The sequence below is a fragment of the Delphinapterus leucas genome, unplaced genomic scaffold (genome assembly GCF_059928025.1).
Source record: "Delphinapterus leucas isolate spDelLeu-1000000601 "Yukka" unplaced genomic scaffold, BTC_Dleu_Yukka2 spDelLeu_asBTCV2_sq53, whole genome shotgun sequence".
Classification (NCBI taxonomy): domain Eukaryota; kingdom Metazoa; phylum Chordata; class Mammalia; order Artiodactyla; family Monodontidae; genus Delphinapterus; species Delphinapterus leucas.
The window spans coordinates 3,043,158-3,063,330 of record NW_028322262.1 but is presented as its reverse complement, the minus strand read 5'-3'; the positions used below and the strand labels follow the sequence as shown (position 1 = coordinate 3,063,330).

The following is a 20,173-nucleotide window of genomic DNA, read 5'->3' as shown; positions in this document are numbered from 1 at the left end:
AAAAACTAAATAAGGATACAGTCTCTATCAAATATAGCCTGAGGTACTGATGCCTAAATACTAGGATCACAGTATTTGTGTTCCCAAGGATGCCTTTCTATTGCTTTGCTTCTTTCCCCCTTTCCAAATTAGCTAATGCTGCCTTAACAGGATATCTATTTCACTTGTTCCAGCCTTTTTGATCCAATGTATTGAATAGCAGAATAGGTGAGTTACAAGAGGATATTTTGACTTCAAACAACAGAAATAAAATACTATATAATTGAAAAAAAAGAGGCAATCTTTCAGGCACATGTGGATCCAGGAGTTCACATGTTTTAACCAGGTCCCTTTCTCTCTTCCCCACCCCTTCTTCTCTCTGCCTTTTCTCCTCTCTGGTATCTCTCATTATGGGATTCAAATATTTCCCTGTTTATGTGGGAGCTTCTGGCACAGCTGCGGGCTTATACGCTCGCAGCTCCAGGGCTGGCTGGAAGGGGCGGGCGCATCACAGCATAAGGTTGCACGAGGTGTGCACTTATATAGCAGGGCATCACATCTATGAGTGATGGATGATCACATTGTATACAGGGATAGCTTCGCATAGCTTTTACATCACTTTTCTTGAAGATGGCAGTAAAATGGTATGTGTTTACAAAATCAAATAGTGTAACATTGTCCAAAGATATACATAAAGCATTTAGAGGAAGGAGGCTCCTTTTTCTTTTAACTCCGGCACGGATTGTCTATTGGACAGTGGTAAGCCTATGTCATCAACCTCGTTACTCCAGCAGAAGTCCAGGGATTAGCCCTGCCTAGCTCTTGTTAGCCTCTATTCCCTTCCTTGAACACTGTAGCCAGAAGGTTTTTTTCCTCCTCAAACCTTAAGTATTGAAACCTGGAGGAGGGGCATGTCTGAAAAGAAAATGATGGACTGGACTCTCCCTAGAAGGAAGATAAATGGGTGGTCAACAAGAAAAAAAAAAAATCCTCTGTACCAGGAAATGTTTGAAGTGTTGTTTGGGTATCAAAAAACGGGTGCCCTACACATAAAGCAACAAAGGATATTGGTCTAAAAAGAACACCATGGCCAAAGGTGCATGGCCTATTTCAACAGAAGATTTGAAAGTTAAAAGTTAACCTGTAAAACATTCAATTCAATTTCATCATTTTACAGATGGGCAAAGTAAAATTCAGGCACAGGAACAGAAGTGCCAAGGTCATACAGGTGGTTGGTGGAAGAGACAACCAACTTCCCAACTTCTGACGTTTTAGGTGTGTGTGTGTGTGTTGTTTTGTTTACGTGCAAGGACATTTTTCTTTAGTACACTAACATTACAACAGAAAGTATAGTCTTGTTTTGGTTTTCTCTGCGCCCTCAATTCTGTATAAGACAGTTTCCCTGCACTCCAACAGAAAGGCTCAGCAAGAGTAGAGACCACCATAAGCAGTACACGTGGGCACCAAGGGCAGATACATTGCCCTTCCTTGTGTAGGAACTAGGGCCACTTGTTGCTTTAATGGGCCAAGTTTGGGCTGGACCTGCAGGAGGGGACACCTTTGAAAAACAGCTTCCTAACTGCACTACAACCTGCTCTGGCATCCTGATTCCACTCCCCAACCCCCCCCAAATCTTCAGCCAGAAAAAAAAAAAAAGAATGGATCACTGGATCGATGGGGAGATTTCTGTCTGCTCCTCCTACTGTCACCTCTTTCTTGCTATTTCCTGCCCGAGGAAACCTGACATCAGCCCAAAAGCATCTCTGGAAATGGGTAGGAGGGAGCCTTACACCTGTCAGCGCCAGAGAAGAAAGTGCGCTCTGCAGAGTTCTCAGTTGTTCCATCTCTTGCGATGAAAGGAAGAAAAGGAGCGAATCCGCCACAGATTTACTGGAGACCAGGGTTACTTCATACGGCTCCGGCCACAGTAACCCCTGAAGACCAAAGATGCATTTCCATTCCCAGCATTTCCTGTTGGCGTCTTTCCCTACAGGCTAGCCCTGTGCCTGGCCCCGGAGAAGTCTCTGCGTAAAGGTTCTTTAGGTCATAGATCAGGCTCCTGTGTGTATGTGTGTTTTTCTTAGGAAAAACTGGCACAGACGAATTAGCAGTAGAGACTGGGGTCTCCCTACTACCCTTCATGCTTGGCGGCATCACCTTCGACTACCTCGCATTCTCCCGGCGCTGACAGCCCCGGCTCCGGACCTCAGGGTTGGAAGCAGTCAGCCCCAGCTAGAACCGCCCTGTCCGGGGCTGATGCCACCCTGTGCCTAGAATGTGCGTGTGGGTGCAGGCGGGCGAGCGAGCGGCTTCTACAGTGAGACCGAAGCAGGAGCTCAGCCTTCGACTGCGACCTGCAATCCCCAGATTCCCTGGGGACCTCGAAACTCCCAATCGGAGTTACTACCCCCCCCCACAGCCGCCCACCCTTTCCCTCCCCCTTTACCTCAGCACGCAGCCCCTCCCTGCGTGATGATGCAAAACCGTGGGAAGGGTGGGCGCTGGGAAGGGTGGGGAGAGCCTGAGAGCGAGCGAGGGTGGGAGGGAGTGGGCCGAGGAGGAGAGGGAGCCGAACGCGCGTTTAAAGCGATAGCCATCCTCGCTCTCTCCCCAGTGCTGGGCTGTTGGAGAGCTCGAGCTGCAAGCCACCAAGCGCGAGCTTGAGCGCGGCGCGCTGGCCGGGGAACCCAAGAGCGCACGGCGCCCCAAGCTGGCAGGCGCCGCGGGGCCCCCCACCCTCGCCGGCTGCCCTTCCCCGGGTGCCCCTACCCTCCTCGCCCGCAGGAGACCCTGGGCTTCCCCGGAGGAGCTCACCCCAAGGGGCCAGGACTCCGGCGAGCCCGCCACCGTCCCCTCGAGTGCCGCCGCCACCACCGCAGCCGCGGGAGCAGCATGGTCCAGCTGGGGAAGCTGCTCCGCGCCCTGACTTTGATGAACTTTCCCTGCTGCGCGCTGGAGGTGCTTCTGTGCGCGCTGGCGGCGGCGGCGCGCGGCCAGGAGATGTACGCCCCGCACTCCATTCGGATCGAGGGGGACGTCACCCTCGGGGGGCTGTTCACGGTGCACGCGAAGGGTCCCAGCGGAGTGCCCTGTGGCGACATCAAGAGGGAGAACGGGATCCACAGGCTGGAAGCGATGCTCTACGCCCTGGACCAGATCAACAGGGATCCCAACCTGCTGCCCAACGTGACGCTGGGAGCGCGGATCCTGGACACTTGTTCCAGGGACACTTATGCGCTCGAACAGTCGCTCACTTTCGTCCAGGCGCTCATCCAGAAGGACACCTCCGAAGTGCGCTGCACCAACGGCGAGCCTCCGGTTTTCGTCAAGCCCGAGAAAGTAGTTGGAGTGATTGGGGCTTCGGGGAGTTCGGTCTCCATCATGGTAGCCAACATCCTGAGGCTTTTCCAGGTAGGGGGGCGCTCCCTCCGGGGCAGAGCGCGCCGTAGCTCCCCGCGCTCTTTTTCCTGAAGGCTGGCTTGGACTCCAGGGGTGCGGGGTCTGGTCAGCCTTCGCTCATTTCCACCCTGGAGATCCTGCCGAATCCCTCCCACCTCACCCGAGGAGGTACTTTCCCTGTTTGATTCATTTCCCTTCCACCTCTCCCCTGTCCGCGCTCCACTCCATCCGGCTTGACTTTCTGGATTTATGGCCCCATTGACAAGAAACAGTCTCCGAAAAACAAGGGGATGATTTAAATGGGTTTGCATTAGAGTGAAATATGGTTCCAAAACAGGCTTGTAAAAGTGCCGGACTCCTATGAGAGCCACTTAGGCGCAAGGAATATGAAAGATGAGAAGACGCCTAGAAACTAGGCATTTCTCAACTCCCCAGCTTCCCTGCCCCAAGCCGCCCGACAAGCTGCAGCTCCCTTGGAAAATTTCGAGAAGAGCTTAGGGAGGCAGTTCTTAAACCGAAGGCTAGTTCTTCACCTACATTTGGACGTGAATTGCCCATTTCGCTCGGGTTGGATTTCCCGACCTGTAACCTGTCTCTGCGAGGGCATGGGGCGGAAGGCGTGGGGACTGTCCTCAAGCGGGGAGAAGCCACCCGCAGACGTGCCCCCAGGTGATTTGCTCTGGGCAGTTGTTTGCACCGTCTAAACTGCCTTTGCGATTCGGCCACTGGCAGGAGCCGGGCGATCAGCTTTCTACTCCTGCCAGCTCAGAGCCCGGAGGTGAGCTCATGCTAACTGCGAAACACAGTCGCTTTTTCTGCACCCACCCTGTGCCCATCCTTTCCCACGACCTCCCTAACGCAGCCCCCAACCCCAGTCCTGGGTTTTGAGGGCGATTCTCAGAGCCAGACAAGAAGGCGCCTGGAGGGAGGCAGTAGGGTGCGCTGAGCAAGGCCGGGCGGTCCTCTAGCTCCGGGTGCAGGCGGGCAACGGCGGAAGATGCGAGGTCGGCGGATCGAGCCAGCTGAGCCGTGGGCGGTGCTGCAGTGCTCTCTCACCGCCTGCTCCCGCAGCCTCGGCCCCACGGCTCCTGTGCCGCCCTAGGTATAGATGGATGGCTTCTGTATGAAGAAATTGAGTTTCAGGGTATGCGTGACTATGGGTTCTCTTGTTTCTCTGTCTTTCTTCCTGTGTGTCTCTCTCCTTGTGTCTCTTTCTCCCTGCTTTTTTTTTTTTTTTTTGTCTCTCTGTTTTTATGTTCTCCCTTTCAATTTCTGCCTCTCTTTTCCTTCTCTACCCCTATCTCCAAGTTTTTTGTTCATCTCTGTCTTGAAGTGATCCTTTCCTAATGCACAGCTCTCTCCCTGCCTGGTAGGACCCAAGCTCAGTTAGTCCCTTCTCCAGATGTTCTGGCTGACCCTTATGCTCCCCGTAGCTAAAAAGTTGGCTCCCTCTCAAGTGCCTTTCCTGAAGCATGTTGGGTTTCTGGAGGGGACTCCTTGTGAGATTCAAGCTGTCACTACATCAGCACCCAGGGGTATGAAGTTTGTGTTTGTGCCAGAAGGAGGGGTGTCTGTCTAAAGCTGCAGCCTGGTATGGCCCCTCTGAGCCTCTGAGCATCCCTAGCACCTGTTGAGTATGTCACCTCTAGATGTTTGCAAGGCCAAAAGTGCTTCTGGGCAGCCTTCACTTTGAGGTAATGCTTTCAGGAAGAGCCTGGGTTGTTGTAAGCAAAACCCAGAAGCACTTCCTTTACCTCTGAGCTTAACCTAGAGAACCTGAGGAGGCAGCGCTGCAGGGAGGATGAGGCCAGAAGTCACCTGAGAACCACAGGCGCAACTCACCGTGTTTTTACTGGAGCTCTGGGGGTTGAAGGCACATTTGCTGTTTGACATTTTAAAAATTATTTTGGTGCCTTCACTTGGAGCTTGGGAGCTTGCAGATGGGCCTGCCTGTCGAAAAAAGAGTGAAATCTTAAAGTCAAGAGAGAGCTTGCAGACTAGGCTGAAGGATTGTGTTTGCTGAAAAAGATTCCAGGGGGAGCTGATTCCTTCTCTGGTGTGTGGATCTGAGGCACTTGCAAGAAAAGAGAACGCTTGCCTTATGCTTAGTTCCCCCGTTCCCTGGGCTGGGAAGGAAAGGAACTGAATGCCAGCATTAGCAGTGTGGGTTGGGACCAAAACCATTCAGAGAAAACTCTGTCATTTTCCTCTAATTTGCAAATTGCAGCTATTCATGTTGGATTGAACAGCTGAGGGAAAAGAGCCCCCAGTTTTCACCTGCATTTATTGAGAAGAGGCTGGTAGTAGGAGGGATGCACCAACTTGTAGCTTGTGCTGCAAGCTGGATATAAGCTTGGTGTGAGCATCCTGGTTAACCACTGCCCATGTTCAAATATACAGAGATAGATTCCAACAATCTCTTCCCGCAGCCTTATTTTTGCGTGTGATCTTAGAAGCTCCTGGCATGTAAGTCCAGTCCCCAGTTTCCCAGCCTCTGTAAACCTGCAAAATGAATAGAGAGTATAGTGGAACACAGACCCATTGTTCAAAGACACAGTCACTTTAGGGAAAGAGGAAAAGAACGGGTAGGTGAATCTTCTCTGGGATTGCAGGGTTCAGCTCAATGAAGACGGTCCTGTATAAAAGAAACTTCTCTAAATGGTTGAATTCTTAGCTCTCCAGAGATCTGAGTTTTCTTTTCCCCAGTCCCTGTGGGTTGCTGTGGGGAATGTGCCAAACCTATCATTTGAGATAAAAAGTTATGGTGAGGTAAGCTTCTAGGCTGGGGGAAGGAAGACTTAGTGACTGAAATGGGGGATGCTAAGCACTGGGGGGCAGGAAGGAAGAAGGAGCTAGTAATGGATGTAACAAATGCTGCAGCTGCCGGCAAAGCCTGGATTGAAGTTCCTTCCTGAAAATGAGGACCCGGGCAAGAATGACCACTCAGATGTAAACAGTGTCTCTGACTGGGAATTCTCATCTGCCTGCCGGTGGGCCAGAGCTGAGCAAGTCCTTTCTCTCCTCTGTATGCACACTGAATTGGTTAGTAAGTGACGTGTCAGAGGACAGGAATCATATTCAGTGGATCTTTCAAATCCAGGAGTTTGAGGCTAATGAAATTAGTGTGTGGCCAGGGCTCTGCCAACTAGAATTAAGTCACTGCAGCCACACTGCAATGCATTTTCAGCCTGAAGGGAGCATCAGGGAGGAATTTCGGGAGATTTGTTTCTGAGCCTGTACAAAATAATACTCATAATGCTAAGAAAGATTAAATGTAAATTAATATTGACTACGAGTAACATATTTAAAAAATAATCGCCGAGTGGGGGATGGCTTAAAGTGGAGAGATTATATAATATGGTGTCCAAAGAATAAATCTCCCCTGACCACTGTTTCATGGGCTATAAGTAAGATATATTACAATGGAAAGTAATGGGAACGTTTTTAGTCAAGGCTTCTCTGCTATTGACTTGAGAGCAAATACTCTGAGAGTATAAATTACTCTTGCTATGTGCTGACTCTGAATGAACAATATTTCGTGTGCAGTGACATGGTCTAAGCTATAGACTTGGAATTGAATGGCATCTGTTTCAATTGTTTTGTTCTCTCAAGAGCAACTAGATAGAAAAAAGTGGTCAATTTGACCCTTGTGGGAGCGTGTTGCAAATCTAAACCTGTGTCCCTCATACCATAAATGAAATACATTTGTAAATTTGTAAGTGTTTTCTTTCTGTTCATTGATGCTTGAGTATAATCTCAAACTTTGGGAGCAACATTTTATACATAAGTAGTTGGTTTTCTTCCTTTCTTCTTTCTCTTTCTCCTCTCTCTCCCTCTCTCTGTTTCTATCTCTCTCTCTTTCTCCATCTTATGTAATTGGATAGAACTGGGCACCTAGGATGATGTGGTGTTACTATAGTGGGATTTTTTTTTTTAAAAAAACAACTCTAACTTACCCTTTTAAAAATTTCATAAATACAGGTGTCAGTGCCATTTGGAATAGTCTCTATAACAATTTCTGTCTCCACATTTACTGTGTTTCAGCAAATTTACCTAATAGATGGTGAGTGAGCGATTTTTAAAGGGGCATTTTTTAGAAGAGCGGAGAGGGAAGGAATAGAGACAGGCACATACTGGATTTGAAGTTACCTCCACGTGTATTTTATGTATGTATACCCATACAATTAAGAAGTCTTTGGATGTTTTATCTTCAAGAATAATTCAGATAATGGATTACTTGAATATCATAAACATTTAGGGTTTAACAGATTTGTTACATATAGACGTTGTATCATGGATTTAAAAGACCATAGCCAGCGGGCAGCGGCGGGCGGAGCGACCGCGGGGCGGCGCGGGCTGGGCGGCGGGTGCGGGGGTCCGTGCTTCCTCGCGGTGGAGGGCTGGGGTTCGCCGAAGACGCCGGGTTGCGCCGCGTTGCCAGGTTACCGAGCGCGTGCCCCGCGCCCGCTCTTCCGCCCGGGCCGCCCTCGGCGCCGCCTTAGCCGCGGTGCGGGCTGCGCGGGGCGCCGGTTCCGCGGAAGCCTGGGTCGGGCGCTGCGTGCGGGACTCTCGTCGCTCGTGGACGGGGCGCGAGCGCGCGGGGGACGTAGGGCGCCGACCTGGGCCTCCCCGGCGCTCCGGCTCCGCTCAGGGCGCCCGCTCAGGGGCCTCCGGCGCGAGGCCCCCTTTGTGGTCAAGATGGCGGCGCCCAGGCGGGCGGCGCCGAGGTGAGCTGGAGTCGGGCCCGGAGAGGGGCGAGTCTGCCACGCCCAGGACTTGGACCCCGGGCAGGTCTCCCGTCTCCCGCGGAGCGGCAGGTGAGTGGGCGCGGCCGCGCGTAGGTCCCTCTCGTGGGGTGGTCAGCTCTCCGTGCGTCCGCAGACTTCTGTCGTCTGATAGTCAGATCTGGGGTGGCCCAGGTTGGAGGCGAGGGTGCTTGATTGGGGAAACCTGAGGGGTTTAAGGACTCTATTGGGATCGTTTCAGACCCCAGCAAGAAGCTGAGCAAGTTTCCTCCTGACTCTCTTCCCGGCTAAGTTTTCTCCCTTCTCTGAAGGCGCCAGCTTTTCTGAATCACCTTGTTACCCGGGGGGATACAGTTGGTGGTTCTGACCGTGGAACGGAGGACCTGGCGCGGGGAAGCCTGAGCTGGTTCTAGTTACTTTGTTTGCAAAGCACTTGTTTTGTCTTTGGAATCTTTGTGTATGTTAACCAACGTTGGGAAGAGCCAGCGTTTTCTCCTCCAAAACACTGTGAGGGGTAACTTTATACGTAAGAAACAAGATGGCGTTCACATCCGTCTCTTTTCCAACCACTGAGTTTTGGTTGTGTTTCCTTTCTTTAAGTTTGTCTCGTTCTGAAGTGATAACAAACAAACAAACAAAAAGACCATAGCCAATTACACAAAGTATACTCTAGTCTCAGTCCTGCCATTAATTAGCTTAAGTCATTTAATTTTTCTAGGCCTCATTTTTCTCGTGTGATGTTTTTTCTTTGAAAAAGTATAGTTTCTAGAAGTCTCTAATCTCTGTGTCATAGTTCAGCTTGGAGAAAACCTGTTCTTATCCAAACTCCATGACATTGTATTTCCAGCTCCAACTTTGGACTTTGAGTGAGTTGGGGGCAACTTTTTCAGGATATTTTCACACAGCTTTTTTAGTTAATACCAGTCTAGCTGACTTGTCATACTCAGACTTTCGTCCATATTCTTTTACCAGTGTGTTCCTTAGTCATATATATAAAGACTGTTGTGCGCAAAATGACCTCCTGGGTCAGCTTACTGCATGGTCATCGACAACAGGGCAGGGAGTAAGATTCTGTGGATTTTACAGAAGCAGATACAGGTTTCATTATCCATGTCCTCTCCCCTTTCATCTTACAAAAACAGCAGGCTTTTCTTGGAGAACTGCCAGATAATGCCATCCTGCCTCCTCACGGCCCCGGGGATGAACTCCAGTAAAGCAGGTGATTGGCTCATGGGTAGGCATCTGACCTCGGCTGAGTCTATCAGACTCCTCCCCAGGACTTTTCTCTCAGAGAAAAATGGAAGAATTGTCTTTTCTCTCTGGAATTTCTAAGCTGGGGAGATATGACTCTGGGACTCCCAGTGACCATCCAGCACAAGAAGAGACTTTCTGTAAAATAAAGTCTTGCAGAGGTAAGCAGGGCTGAGCGATGGAGAGAGAGCTGGAACCCTGCTGATACTCTGGAACTTGCAGATCCAACTGTATCTGAATATGGCTGCATCCCTGAATTTCTAGTACTTGTTTGTTGAGGTGGTTGTTGTTGTTTGGTTTTTGTTTTTAAATTTCCTTTGACTATTTTGAATTTGTTTTCAGTAATGTGCATTTGAAAGCATCATAGCTAAAAGAGCTAATTTCCTACATTAATGTCAGGTTTGCTGAGTGGCATTCCTTAAGTGAAAAATAATATCCGTTATTTTCTTTAAATAAAATCCTTCTAGCTCAGGTTTGAGATACTCAAAACTCTGCCTCCTACCCCCCTCTTTTCCAACATTTACTATATCACCTTGAAGCATTTGTGACCACATCTTTCCCATCTAGACGCAGTTGAGAGAGAGAGCAAAGACTTGTGATATAAACTGCAACCTATATGCCTCCTACCTGGAAGCTTTAGAACATACTTGATTCTTGTCATTAAAGCAAATCTTTTGTTGTTGTCTCCAGGACACAGAAGCATTTTCATGGCATAATGGAGTACAAAGTACATTAAGCCTAACTCTACTTCTCACCCTCTTTTACTTTAAATAGGCAGAAAAGAACAATCTCAAACACATTTTCCCAACAAATAAAATACATATACGATTATGTTTAGAAGACGTTTATGCAACACATAGTTAGACTGATTAATTAATGGACCTTTTGCCAATTGGCACAGTAAATATATATGTTCAATGTGCTTAATTAAAAAGAAGACAATAACATATTTTTACAGGTTAATTATCTGAGAAGAGTATTGTGCCAGCACACTTGATGCTACAGTATTTCATGTTTGACAGGTAATCTTCTTTCAATTATATTTACTGCTAAATGTTTCTTGGATCAAGCTATTAAATTATAAGGTCAAAAGTAAAATGATACGAAATTACAATGATAAAGGGACACATATCCCACTTTATGAGAATAGAAGTTCTAATTTCTTTTCAATACTACTAGTAGTGACCACAGTACTAATTTGAGCCCTTACTATGAGCCACTGTGCCCATATGCATTTAGTTCTTACAGTAGTTCTGCAAAGGGCATATAATAATCCACACTGCAAAGCTGAAGAAAGTGATTCTCATAGCTGAAAGTCACATAGCTGGTGAGTGGCAAAGTCTAGATTCAAACTTAGAGTCGTCTGACAATGCCCAGGTTGTTGACCACTATGTACACTGCTCAATTGTTGCACCAATAAAGAAGTGCTTGAAATAATTATAGATTTGCCTACCCTGAAACTGCAGTGATTTAAAGACATCAAAGTTGCCAGTTGCTTAACCACATCTACTTACAGTAAGAAATTACATTTTATTTCATTTCTAAAACAAGATTAATTCTGCAGGCCCATAGAAACTTGAGCACACAAATCCTACCTCCAAATGAAAGATGCTTGTTTTCCACTATTCAACAGATGGCCCTGTACAGAGGCAATAAATATATAGTAGAATTTTCATTCAAATAAATGAGAAGAGAGGTTTCTTCTTGTCCTGATTCAGTGCCCATCATTATGGATTATGATGGCTCTTCCCAAACTTTACTTCATTCACTCCACTCTTTCTACAAAACTCCAGTAATGGAATCCATCATTCAGATATATGTGCAAAGCGAAAGGACTGTATTAATACAGTTGCTGAAAGTCAAGTTGATAGAGCACAGGAAATACATCCTAATAAATGCAACATTAATGTTTGTGTGGGCCTTGGAGTTAGCGGTAGAAAACTTTTCAGTTTAATGGAATATTTTGCCTCTTGCTGTGGAAGTGTGGCTTAATAGTCTTGTAATTGGTCATTTACAGAATCCTCCATCTCTGGGTTTCATGCTTTCTTTACTCTGCAGCTGTTGATTCCTTCTCTTGTTCTGGATGGAAGATAGCAACGAAGCCACTTCAAAGGGCTCAGCCTGCCTTTTTGTGTTATTGTTTAGATGAAGATATTTCCATTTATTAAAGCACACTATTTAAACATTTTTATCATGTTTCAAAGTTGACTGTGTTCTGAAGGTATGAGCACAGGCAGACATAATGGGGGATGTTTTCCAGGAGAGAACATACCCTTATCAAAGGAATTATCAGAATTTTCATGTATGGATTGAGAATCAAATTCTGGAGTTAGACCTGAATTTAAATTCATACTCACAACTTATTACCAGTCTCATCTTGATCAAACGGTTACCACACTTCTCATCAATTTCCTTATCTTTGAAAGCGGAATAAGAGAAGTATGCCTGGTGGAGTTACACATAAAGCTCATCTGATAGAATATTCATAAGGATTTTGCACAAAATATACATGGATATATTTTAGCACCGAGTTTAGCATGCGATTCGTCTTCAATACATTTAAGAGCTATTATTTTATTATTATTATGCTATCGTTAAATATCACTATTACTTAAATGTCATTATTGCTAAAATTGCTGTAAAACTACCGCAATAACCCATGATGAATTCCCCTCTTCTGTTTCCTTTGTTTAAATGGAAAATATATATATAAATCTAGACAGAGAACACTTTAGTGATCCTATTCAGTGGAGTGAGAATTTCCATGGCACTGATTAAAACAAATCCTGAATTGCATGGACTTAAGATAGCAGAGAGGGGCTTCCCTGGTGGCGCAGTGGTTGAGAGTTTGTGACCCGATCCGGGAAGATCCCACATGCTGCGGAGCGGCTGGGCCTGTGAGCCATGGCTGCTGAGCCTGCGCGTCCGGAGCCTGTGCTCCGCAACGGGAGAGGCTGCAACAGTGAGAGGCCCGCGTACCGCAAAGAAGAAAAAAAAAAAAGATAGCAGAGAGGCTAAGAGATTTGAAGTTAGACATCCCCAGGTGTGAATTCTACTGTGACCCTCTTCTAGCTCTAGAACCTTGAGGAAGTTACTTAAACTTTCTGAGCTTCACTACTAGTTTCCTCATCTGTATCTTTTTCAGGACTATTTATCAAGCATCTTCCTGTTCTCTATGCTTGGACGTATCAATGAATAAATCAGACAAGAGCCTTTGCCTGCGTGCTCCTTCTTGCATGCTTTCTCCCTCCTTACACTCTCGTGTGGAAACGGATGTTATAAATAAATTCTGTGCTTTGTCACAAGTTGACGGGCGCTGGGGGATAAGGAAAAGGATGTGAAGCTCACTGAAGAGGCTTGGGTTGGGAGTGCTGGAGGAGTGTACAGGTAGGTTCCGATTTTAAATAGGGTAGTCAGGGTGGATTTTATAAGTTGACATTTGAGCAAAGACTTGAAGTGAGGGAGTTGTCAGAATGTATGATGGGGAGACCACTCCCTGGGAGCAAGAATAACCAGTCCCCAAACTCTAAGGCAGAAATATGCCGGGCAGCTTGGAGGAATATCAAGGAGGCCACCCTGGCTGACTTAGTCAGTGGGGAGGAAGAGACAGCAGGAGGGCTGGAGGTCGGATATGTGATGGGTTGGATTGGGTAAGTCCTGGGAGGCCATCACATGCATTGTGTCTTTTACTCTAAATGTAGGCAGCCAGGGGCAGGATTTTAGCCGAGGTGTGGTATGAACTGTCTCTTGTTTGAAAAGCATAACTCTATCTGTGGCCTTGAGGATGTGGGGAGAGAGTGGAGTCAGGGAGAATCTCGGGAGGCAACTACAGGATCCTCGAGGTCTATGCTGGTGGCCTGCACCAGGCTGCTAGCGGCTGGTAATTCTCAGAAGTGGCACATTGGGAAGGTTGTGACAGCATTTCGTGGTAGATTGAATGCAAGAATGGAAAGGAAGAGGGAGTCAAGGGTGAATTCGAGATTTAGGGCCTGGGAAACTGGAAAGGTGTGGTTACTGTCACCCAAGATGGAAAAAGTTTGGGGTAGAGCGTGTTTGGGGGATTAAAGACCAGTTTTGGAGGTATAAGATTTGAGATGTTTTCGTGACGTCCAAGCAGAGATGCTGAGTACACAGTTGGATACACAAGTCTGCAGTTCTGAAGAAAGGTCTGAACTAGAGATACACTTTAATACAATGGAGATATTAAGAATAATGACATGGAAGCGCTATTTTAAAGATAAAATGAAGTCATGCAATTAGCACTCTGTCTTCTCAAAACATTGAATAACTGTTAGCTAAAATAATTACCTGAAATGAAAAAATACCTATAGTTTGTTTTGTTGTTTGCAGTAAAAGTGAATAAAATGTCACAATTATTTTAATAGTATTTGTGACACAGTAGTTTTAGTTAAGACACCATGACTACAAACATTTACAAGAAACCTTTCCGTCTCCTACTTTTCACTCTGATAGGGTACTTGGAACCATATTTTGTAAGGTTTAAGTTAGTTGCCATAGGGTACCTCTTTAATTAGAAGTAATTCTGAACTTTCTAGTTCCATGCAGTTTTGTATACATATATGTATAATTATTATTTTATGATTTATCAAACTCAGTTGAAAATTTGCATCACTGATATACATTAGAATTTAAGCATTTACCCAGGTATTCAAGGGAAAAAATGTACTTGTCTTGTAATTTCCATAGGGGAAATTACACATCTTCCCTTCACTTTGCAATTGAAAACATGGCAGGGGAAATACTTGTAATTTCCTTAGGGGAAATTACACATCTTCCCTTCACTTTGCAATTGAATTTGCAATTGAATGCAGGGGAAATACTATCTTACTGGTCTTTGAGTTCCCCTTAGCTATCTGCAAGTCCTTAAACAGCCTTTGTGGCTTAACCAAAATTGTCTTCCATCTTCATTCCGCTAACAGATATTGGTCTAAGCATGTGCTTATACTAAAAAATGCATGACCACGTTGTCTCTACACATCTATAATTTTATGTTAACACTATCATTATGTAAGCTATACTTGAATTGTAATTATAACAGATTTTATGTCAACACACATCCATTTCTAGTGTTCATCTGGTGTTCAAGGGGAGAGCAGCATGTCGTAAATTTTATCAAAATATAACATCTGAAGAGTAGAACAGAGGGTAATTGTGTAATTCTGTATTCACTCTAATTAAGTTCAGTGGAGTTGGCATAATAGAATTAAGGTGAAAAAAAAAAAAGACATTGAGGTACCATGGCTCCCTCTCCTAACACACCCTTTTTGTATCCGAGAGCAGAGACTCAGCACCTTTCTGTACAGAAATGGAGACAGGAAGAGGCCAGAGGATGAATGACAGGCACGAATGAGGTGGAACTTTGAAGAGCAACATGGAAATGAAATAATTCTTTTGTATTTGGTAGGTGGGGAAAATGTACCAGCGTGTATGCCTGCTGGGACCACGTTTTCCAGAACAGTTAATCCCAGTGTCAACTATGCTGTCCCACCTTCCTCGTAAGTAGGAACATACTGTTACTTGAATCTTTGCTTCCTGTTTCTTGATACCTGGTTGAGAAGATTATCACAAGAACTGCATCTTGTTAGCAAATACACTGTTTTGAAATGATTGACACTCACTGAAGAGTGGCAACTCCAAGCTTGCTCTCTCTTGATCTTGGAGTATTTAAGTCTGGAGTGCAGGAGTGGGTTATGGGGAAAGACCATTGGAATTCTTATGTCTTCAGCATAATGGTTATAGCATAATGGTTAGGAGTGTAGGTGCTGGTTCCAATCTCTGCTTTCCACTTGCTAACCATATGAGCTTGGGCAATTTACCTGATTACCTGAACCTCAATACTCCTGCCTATAAAATGATGTTAATAATATTTCATCCCCATAGACTTGTTTTCAATGTTAAAATGAAGTCACTTACACCAAGCACTTAATACAATGCCTAGAGCATAGTAAAGTCTATTATTATTACTATTACTACTACTACTATTATTATTATTACTATCACGATGCCAGGTGCTATTTTTCCTATGCCTTATTCCATTATCTTCTGCCCTGTTCCCCCATTTCTGTCTTGTTTCTGTACAAGGGTAGGTTTGTCACAGAGCATTTTCTTTCCCTAGTGTCTGACTCTTAGTCATCAAGGTGACTGGTCCACGACCCCGGCATTCATTGCTGCTCGTTGAAGCAACCCATTTTGAGAAGGGGAGTTGGATATTGATGCCAAGTTGGGTCAAGGAGAGAGAATTTTCTCTCTTCTGCACTCAGAGAGCTAAGTGAAATATTCAGGCCTCAGAAGGAGAATCAGGCAAAGGGCAACATGCTTAATTTCATACCTTAGTGATTAAGAACAAGTCAGACAGGCTGGATTTGAACTCATTTCCGTCATGTACTGACAACGGGATCTTAGGTGCTTTTGTAACCCGTCTGAGGCTCAGTCAACATCTGAAAGAGACGAATAACATTATCAGAACCTAGTGTATAGCCTCGTTGTAATAAGTGAGTAAATCCTTTTAAAACGCTCAGCACGTTGTTTGGCATATAAACACTTAATAAAATTTAGCTTCTTTGACTACTACCGCTGCTAATATTATTAAGTAGCTGAGCAGATCCGAGGCCCATTTTTTTCTTAGATTGCACATAATCATTTGGACAACCAGCTCACATTGATCAACCGTTGCTTATATATAAACCCCCATGAACCCAAAGGTGCTTTAACTCTCTCCCAGTCAGAGCCTGTTCTGGGGGCAGAAGCAACACCGGCACTACCCCCGTCATCTTTGCCTTTATTGTCACTACACTCGCCTGCCGTACTGAGCACTTTCTGTTTGCCAGGCACCAAATTTAGCCCTGCGTATGCACTATATCATGTAGGTCTCACACTCCACTCAGGTGGGAGACATTATCATCATCCCCAGTTTTCAGGTAAAGACGCTGAGGTGTTGGAAAGGCAAGAAACTTGACCCACAGCAAGAGATGGAGCCGGAGTATTCAAACCCTTCTCTCTGACCTCAAGAACCCTTAAATATTAGCATACTACTACATCCTGGTAAGAAAATCTGCTTCCAGCCACTCTGGTGAGAGTAGAAATGATTCTCAGTCCCCACATTCCTCTATTGCCCATGCCACCCTAGCCTCAGGACTAGGGGGGAAAGGAAGTGATCTCTTCAAAGAGCAGCCAAAGGGAACCTACTCCCTTCTGCCTTTTCGTAATCAACTAACCAATATTTTATTTCCTTCTTAAGAGTCCCCACATGTTCCTTTTGGTACTTAGCTTGGCCTTTTAGAATTCTGACATTCTGTACGTGACTCATCCACTGTATTTCATGTTAATTTATTGAGGTCAAGTATAGGGTCTTACTCATCCTGAAGTCCAGTTATCCCCTGTCACATCTAACTCTGTTCTCTTCTTCTTGTAGGACATCTGCAGGTATTTATTTGAATTTTGTTGCATTGTTCTCATCAATAGTACATTAAAAGTTATACAGAAAGTGCTTTCTTATAAGGAAAACCATCTAAATAGATTTCTAGCTCTTTACTTTTTATAGCACTATTGTAGAGATTATAGATCTCCAGGTAATATTTTTTAGATTGAGTTCTTCATATCATCTTATTTTTACATATAATGATAAATCTGAATTTTCTCTATCAAACCTCCGAGACTTCACTGGCTTGTAACTTAGCTTGTTGATTATGTGTTGTTGACTTTTCCATTTACAATGATATTTGATCCTGGTAAGGATGGGGCTGGGTGGGAAGGTACATCTTAGGGCCATAAATTGGTTTTGTAGAGAACTAACATAAAGATCTAAAGCCTCATCATATTTCTGCAGAACTCATGAATCATTTTATTATAATTCCATTCATTCAGGGAGTATAAAACCATTTTCCAATTGTTATTCCTAATTTGTTCATCTTCTCTTCCTTAGTCTTAGTGAGAAGAGAGCAGGCTGAATGGAAGAAAGTCATTATGACCACTGGGGCCCCTAGGGTAGGCATCAGTCCCAGAGTTTTGTTTTCATCTCTCCGCTATTAATATTGGCTAATGTCTTGAGTGCTTACTTGGTGCAAATTACTTAGCCGACCATGGCAAATGGATTGTGTCATTTCATCCCCTGATAGTCATACAATTAATGTATGTATTATTATGATATCCCATAATGCATACATGGAACAGAGCCTCAGAAGTAGTTATTTGCTCACCAAAATATGGTAGATGTGGAATTTGGACTCAGGTCTGATAGACTCCTAAATCACTCCTAGTGATTTTTACCACTAAATTAAAGTTGTATACCTCTGGAGAGTAGATAGTTTCTAAAATTTCCTCAGCTCTAACGTTTTATAATTAAATTTTTGTCTGATGGCAAGCTTAACAGTTAAGATGGGTAGGAAGGAATGCCAGCCTGTTGAATGGAATTTCCCTGAAATAAGCCTGTTTTATGACACCAGTTCACTCATTCATTCACTCAGCATGTATTGAATGTTTGCTCTGTGCAAAGGCATTTTAGGCATCACAGTGGAGTGAGCGCCCCTTCCATAGACTCTCCTGCAGCACTCAGAGAAGTCTTGGACTGGTTTGCCTGTTATGGAATGGGGCTTGGTGATAGAAGCCTGGTTTGTCCTCCACTGATATAACTAAGACATACTCATATGAGTTTATAGGCATCTTGAAGCCGTGGGATAGTAACACACATGAATCTTACCATTTTTGCCTGGGATTAATGATATAAAGGCTTTGGATTTGGGTATGGAAAATGGGTGCAATTATGGGCGTGTTGGTTCTACATATATATGGACATCACGTGTCATCAGCCTGCAGCTACCTGCCATTCCTCACTACTTCTTTTCACAAACCAAACAAGTACCTTCTTATCTCTCCTGTGGATAAGCTCTTGACAGTGGCACTAGGGCCTCCCTCAATAAGTACATCATTGGCTAAACCAGTGCTTTCTCAGATATGCTCATTGAACAGCCCTTAAGGTGGACTGACATTCCACTGCCTAGAATAGAATATGGTGTTCTTTAGAAATCGGGGGGAAAAAATAGGCCACCAGATGTACTTTCTTTACTTTAAATTGTATATATATATATATATATATATATATATATATACGAACAATTGTTATATATGTGTATGTATACTTGTTCATATATATGAATGATTTAAAATTGAAGAGAGATATATATATACACACACATATATATATGTATATTTAAATTTTGGCTTCTGTTAGCAAGTAGTAAATTAAATTATTAGCAGATCCATACTGCAGGGAAATAACCAATCAGATTTCATTCAATAGCTTGCTTTTTTGTAGATTTATGGTTGTGATTTTATATCTGCAGGTATGTTTGCTGAAGAAAATATTTCTACCACTTTACGCAAAATTAAATTCATTTAATACCAATGCGGCATGTCCCAAATGTCTTAATACAGTTTTAATCTTTAATCGCATCAGAAGTATGGAATTAGAAACATACCCCAAAATCATTTGAAGATATAATTACTTTCATTTCCCTTATACTTCTGAGACTTTTGAAAAATAAGTATTTAGTTGTACTTATCTGTTTCTGTCTCTCTAAGGATAGCAAACACTGAAACACAATTATTTTTAAAAGTCAATATTAAAAGTATATTGTCCAAGATGATCAAAACTAAGGAAGTGGCAAAGAAATTCAAAAATTTAAACTTTCAAAGGGTGCTTTTTTTGTGAATGTGTAGTACTTGTTCTTCTGAAGGAATTAATCTTTTTAAAAATTTAATTAACTTATTTTTTATTGAAGTATACTTGGTTTACAGCATTGTGTTAATTACTGCTGTCCAGCAAAGTGACTCTGTTATACATATGTATATACATTCTTTTTCATATTCTTTTCCATTATGGTTTATCACAGGATATTGAATATAGTTCCCTGTGCTATATAGTAGGACCTTGTTGTTTAGCCAATCTATATATACCAGTTTGCGTCTGCTAATCCCAAACTCCCAGTTCATCCCTCTCCCACCTGCTTCCCCCTTGGCAGCCACCAGTCTATTCTCTATGTCTCTGATTCTGTTTCTGTTTCATAGATAGGTTCATTTGTGTCATATTTTAGATTCCACATATAAGTGGTATCATGGCATTTGTCTTTCTCTTTCTGACTTACTTTGCTTAGTATGATAATCTCTAGTTGCATCCATGTTGCTGCTGCAAACGGCGTTATTTCATTCTTTTTTTTATGGCTGAGTAGTATTTCATTGTATATATGTACCACATCGTCTTTATCCATTCATCTGTTGATGGACATTTAGGTTGTTTCCATGTCTTGGCTATTGTGAATATTGCTGCTGTGAAGATCAGGGTGAATGTGTCTTTTTGAATTATAGTTTGGTCTGGATATACGCCCAGGAGTGGGATTGCTGGATCATGTGGTAGGTCTATTTTTAGTTTTCTGAGGAACCTCCATACTGTTTTCCACAGTGGCTGCACCAACTTACATTCCCACCAACAGTGTTGTAGGAGGGTTCCCTTTTCTCCACACCCTCTCCAGCATATGTTATTTGTAGACTTTTTAATGATGGCCATTCTGACTGGTGTGAGGTGGTACCTCATGGTAGTTTTGATTTGCATTTCTTTAATAATTGGCAGTGTTGAGCATCTTTTCATGTGCCTATTGGCCATCTGTATTTCTTCTTTGGAGAAATGTCTCTTTAAGTCTTCTGCCTATTTTTTTGATTGGGTTGTTTGCTTCTGTTGTCATCAAGTTGTATGAGCTGTTTGTGTATTTTGGAAATTAAGCCCTTGC

At 44.0% G+C, this 20,173-nt stretch overlaps 1 protein-coding gene across 1 annotated transcript in view; it reads left to right on the top strand.

Annotated features, from left to right (window-relative positions):
* Window positions 1-4,375: 4,375 nt before the first annotated feature.
* Window positions 4,376-20,173, top strand: part of LOC149743916 (uncharacterized) — an 89,934-nt gene continuing 74,136 nt past the window's right edge. The window contains exons 1-3 of the mRNA XM_089906034.1: window positions 4,376-4,468; window positions 7,685-8,195; window positions 14,800-14,890. Of these exons, the coding sequence (XP_089762160.1) occupies window positions 4,376-4,468; window positions 7,685-8,195; window positions 14,800-14,890 (695 nt within the window). The remainder of the gene's footprint in view (window positions 4,469-7,684; window positions 8,196-14,799; window positions 14,891-20,173) is intronic.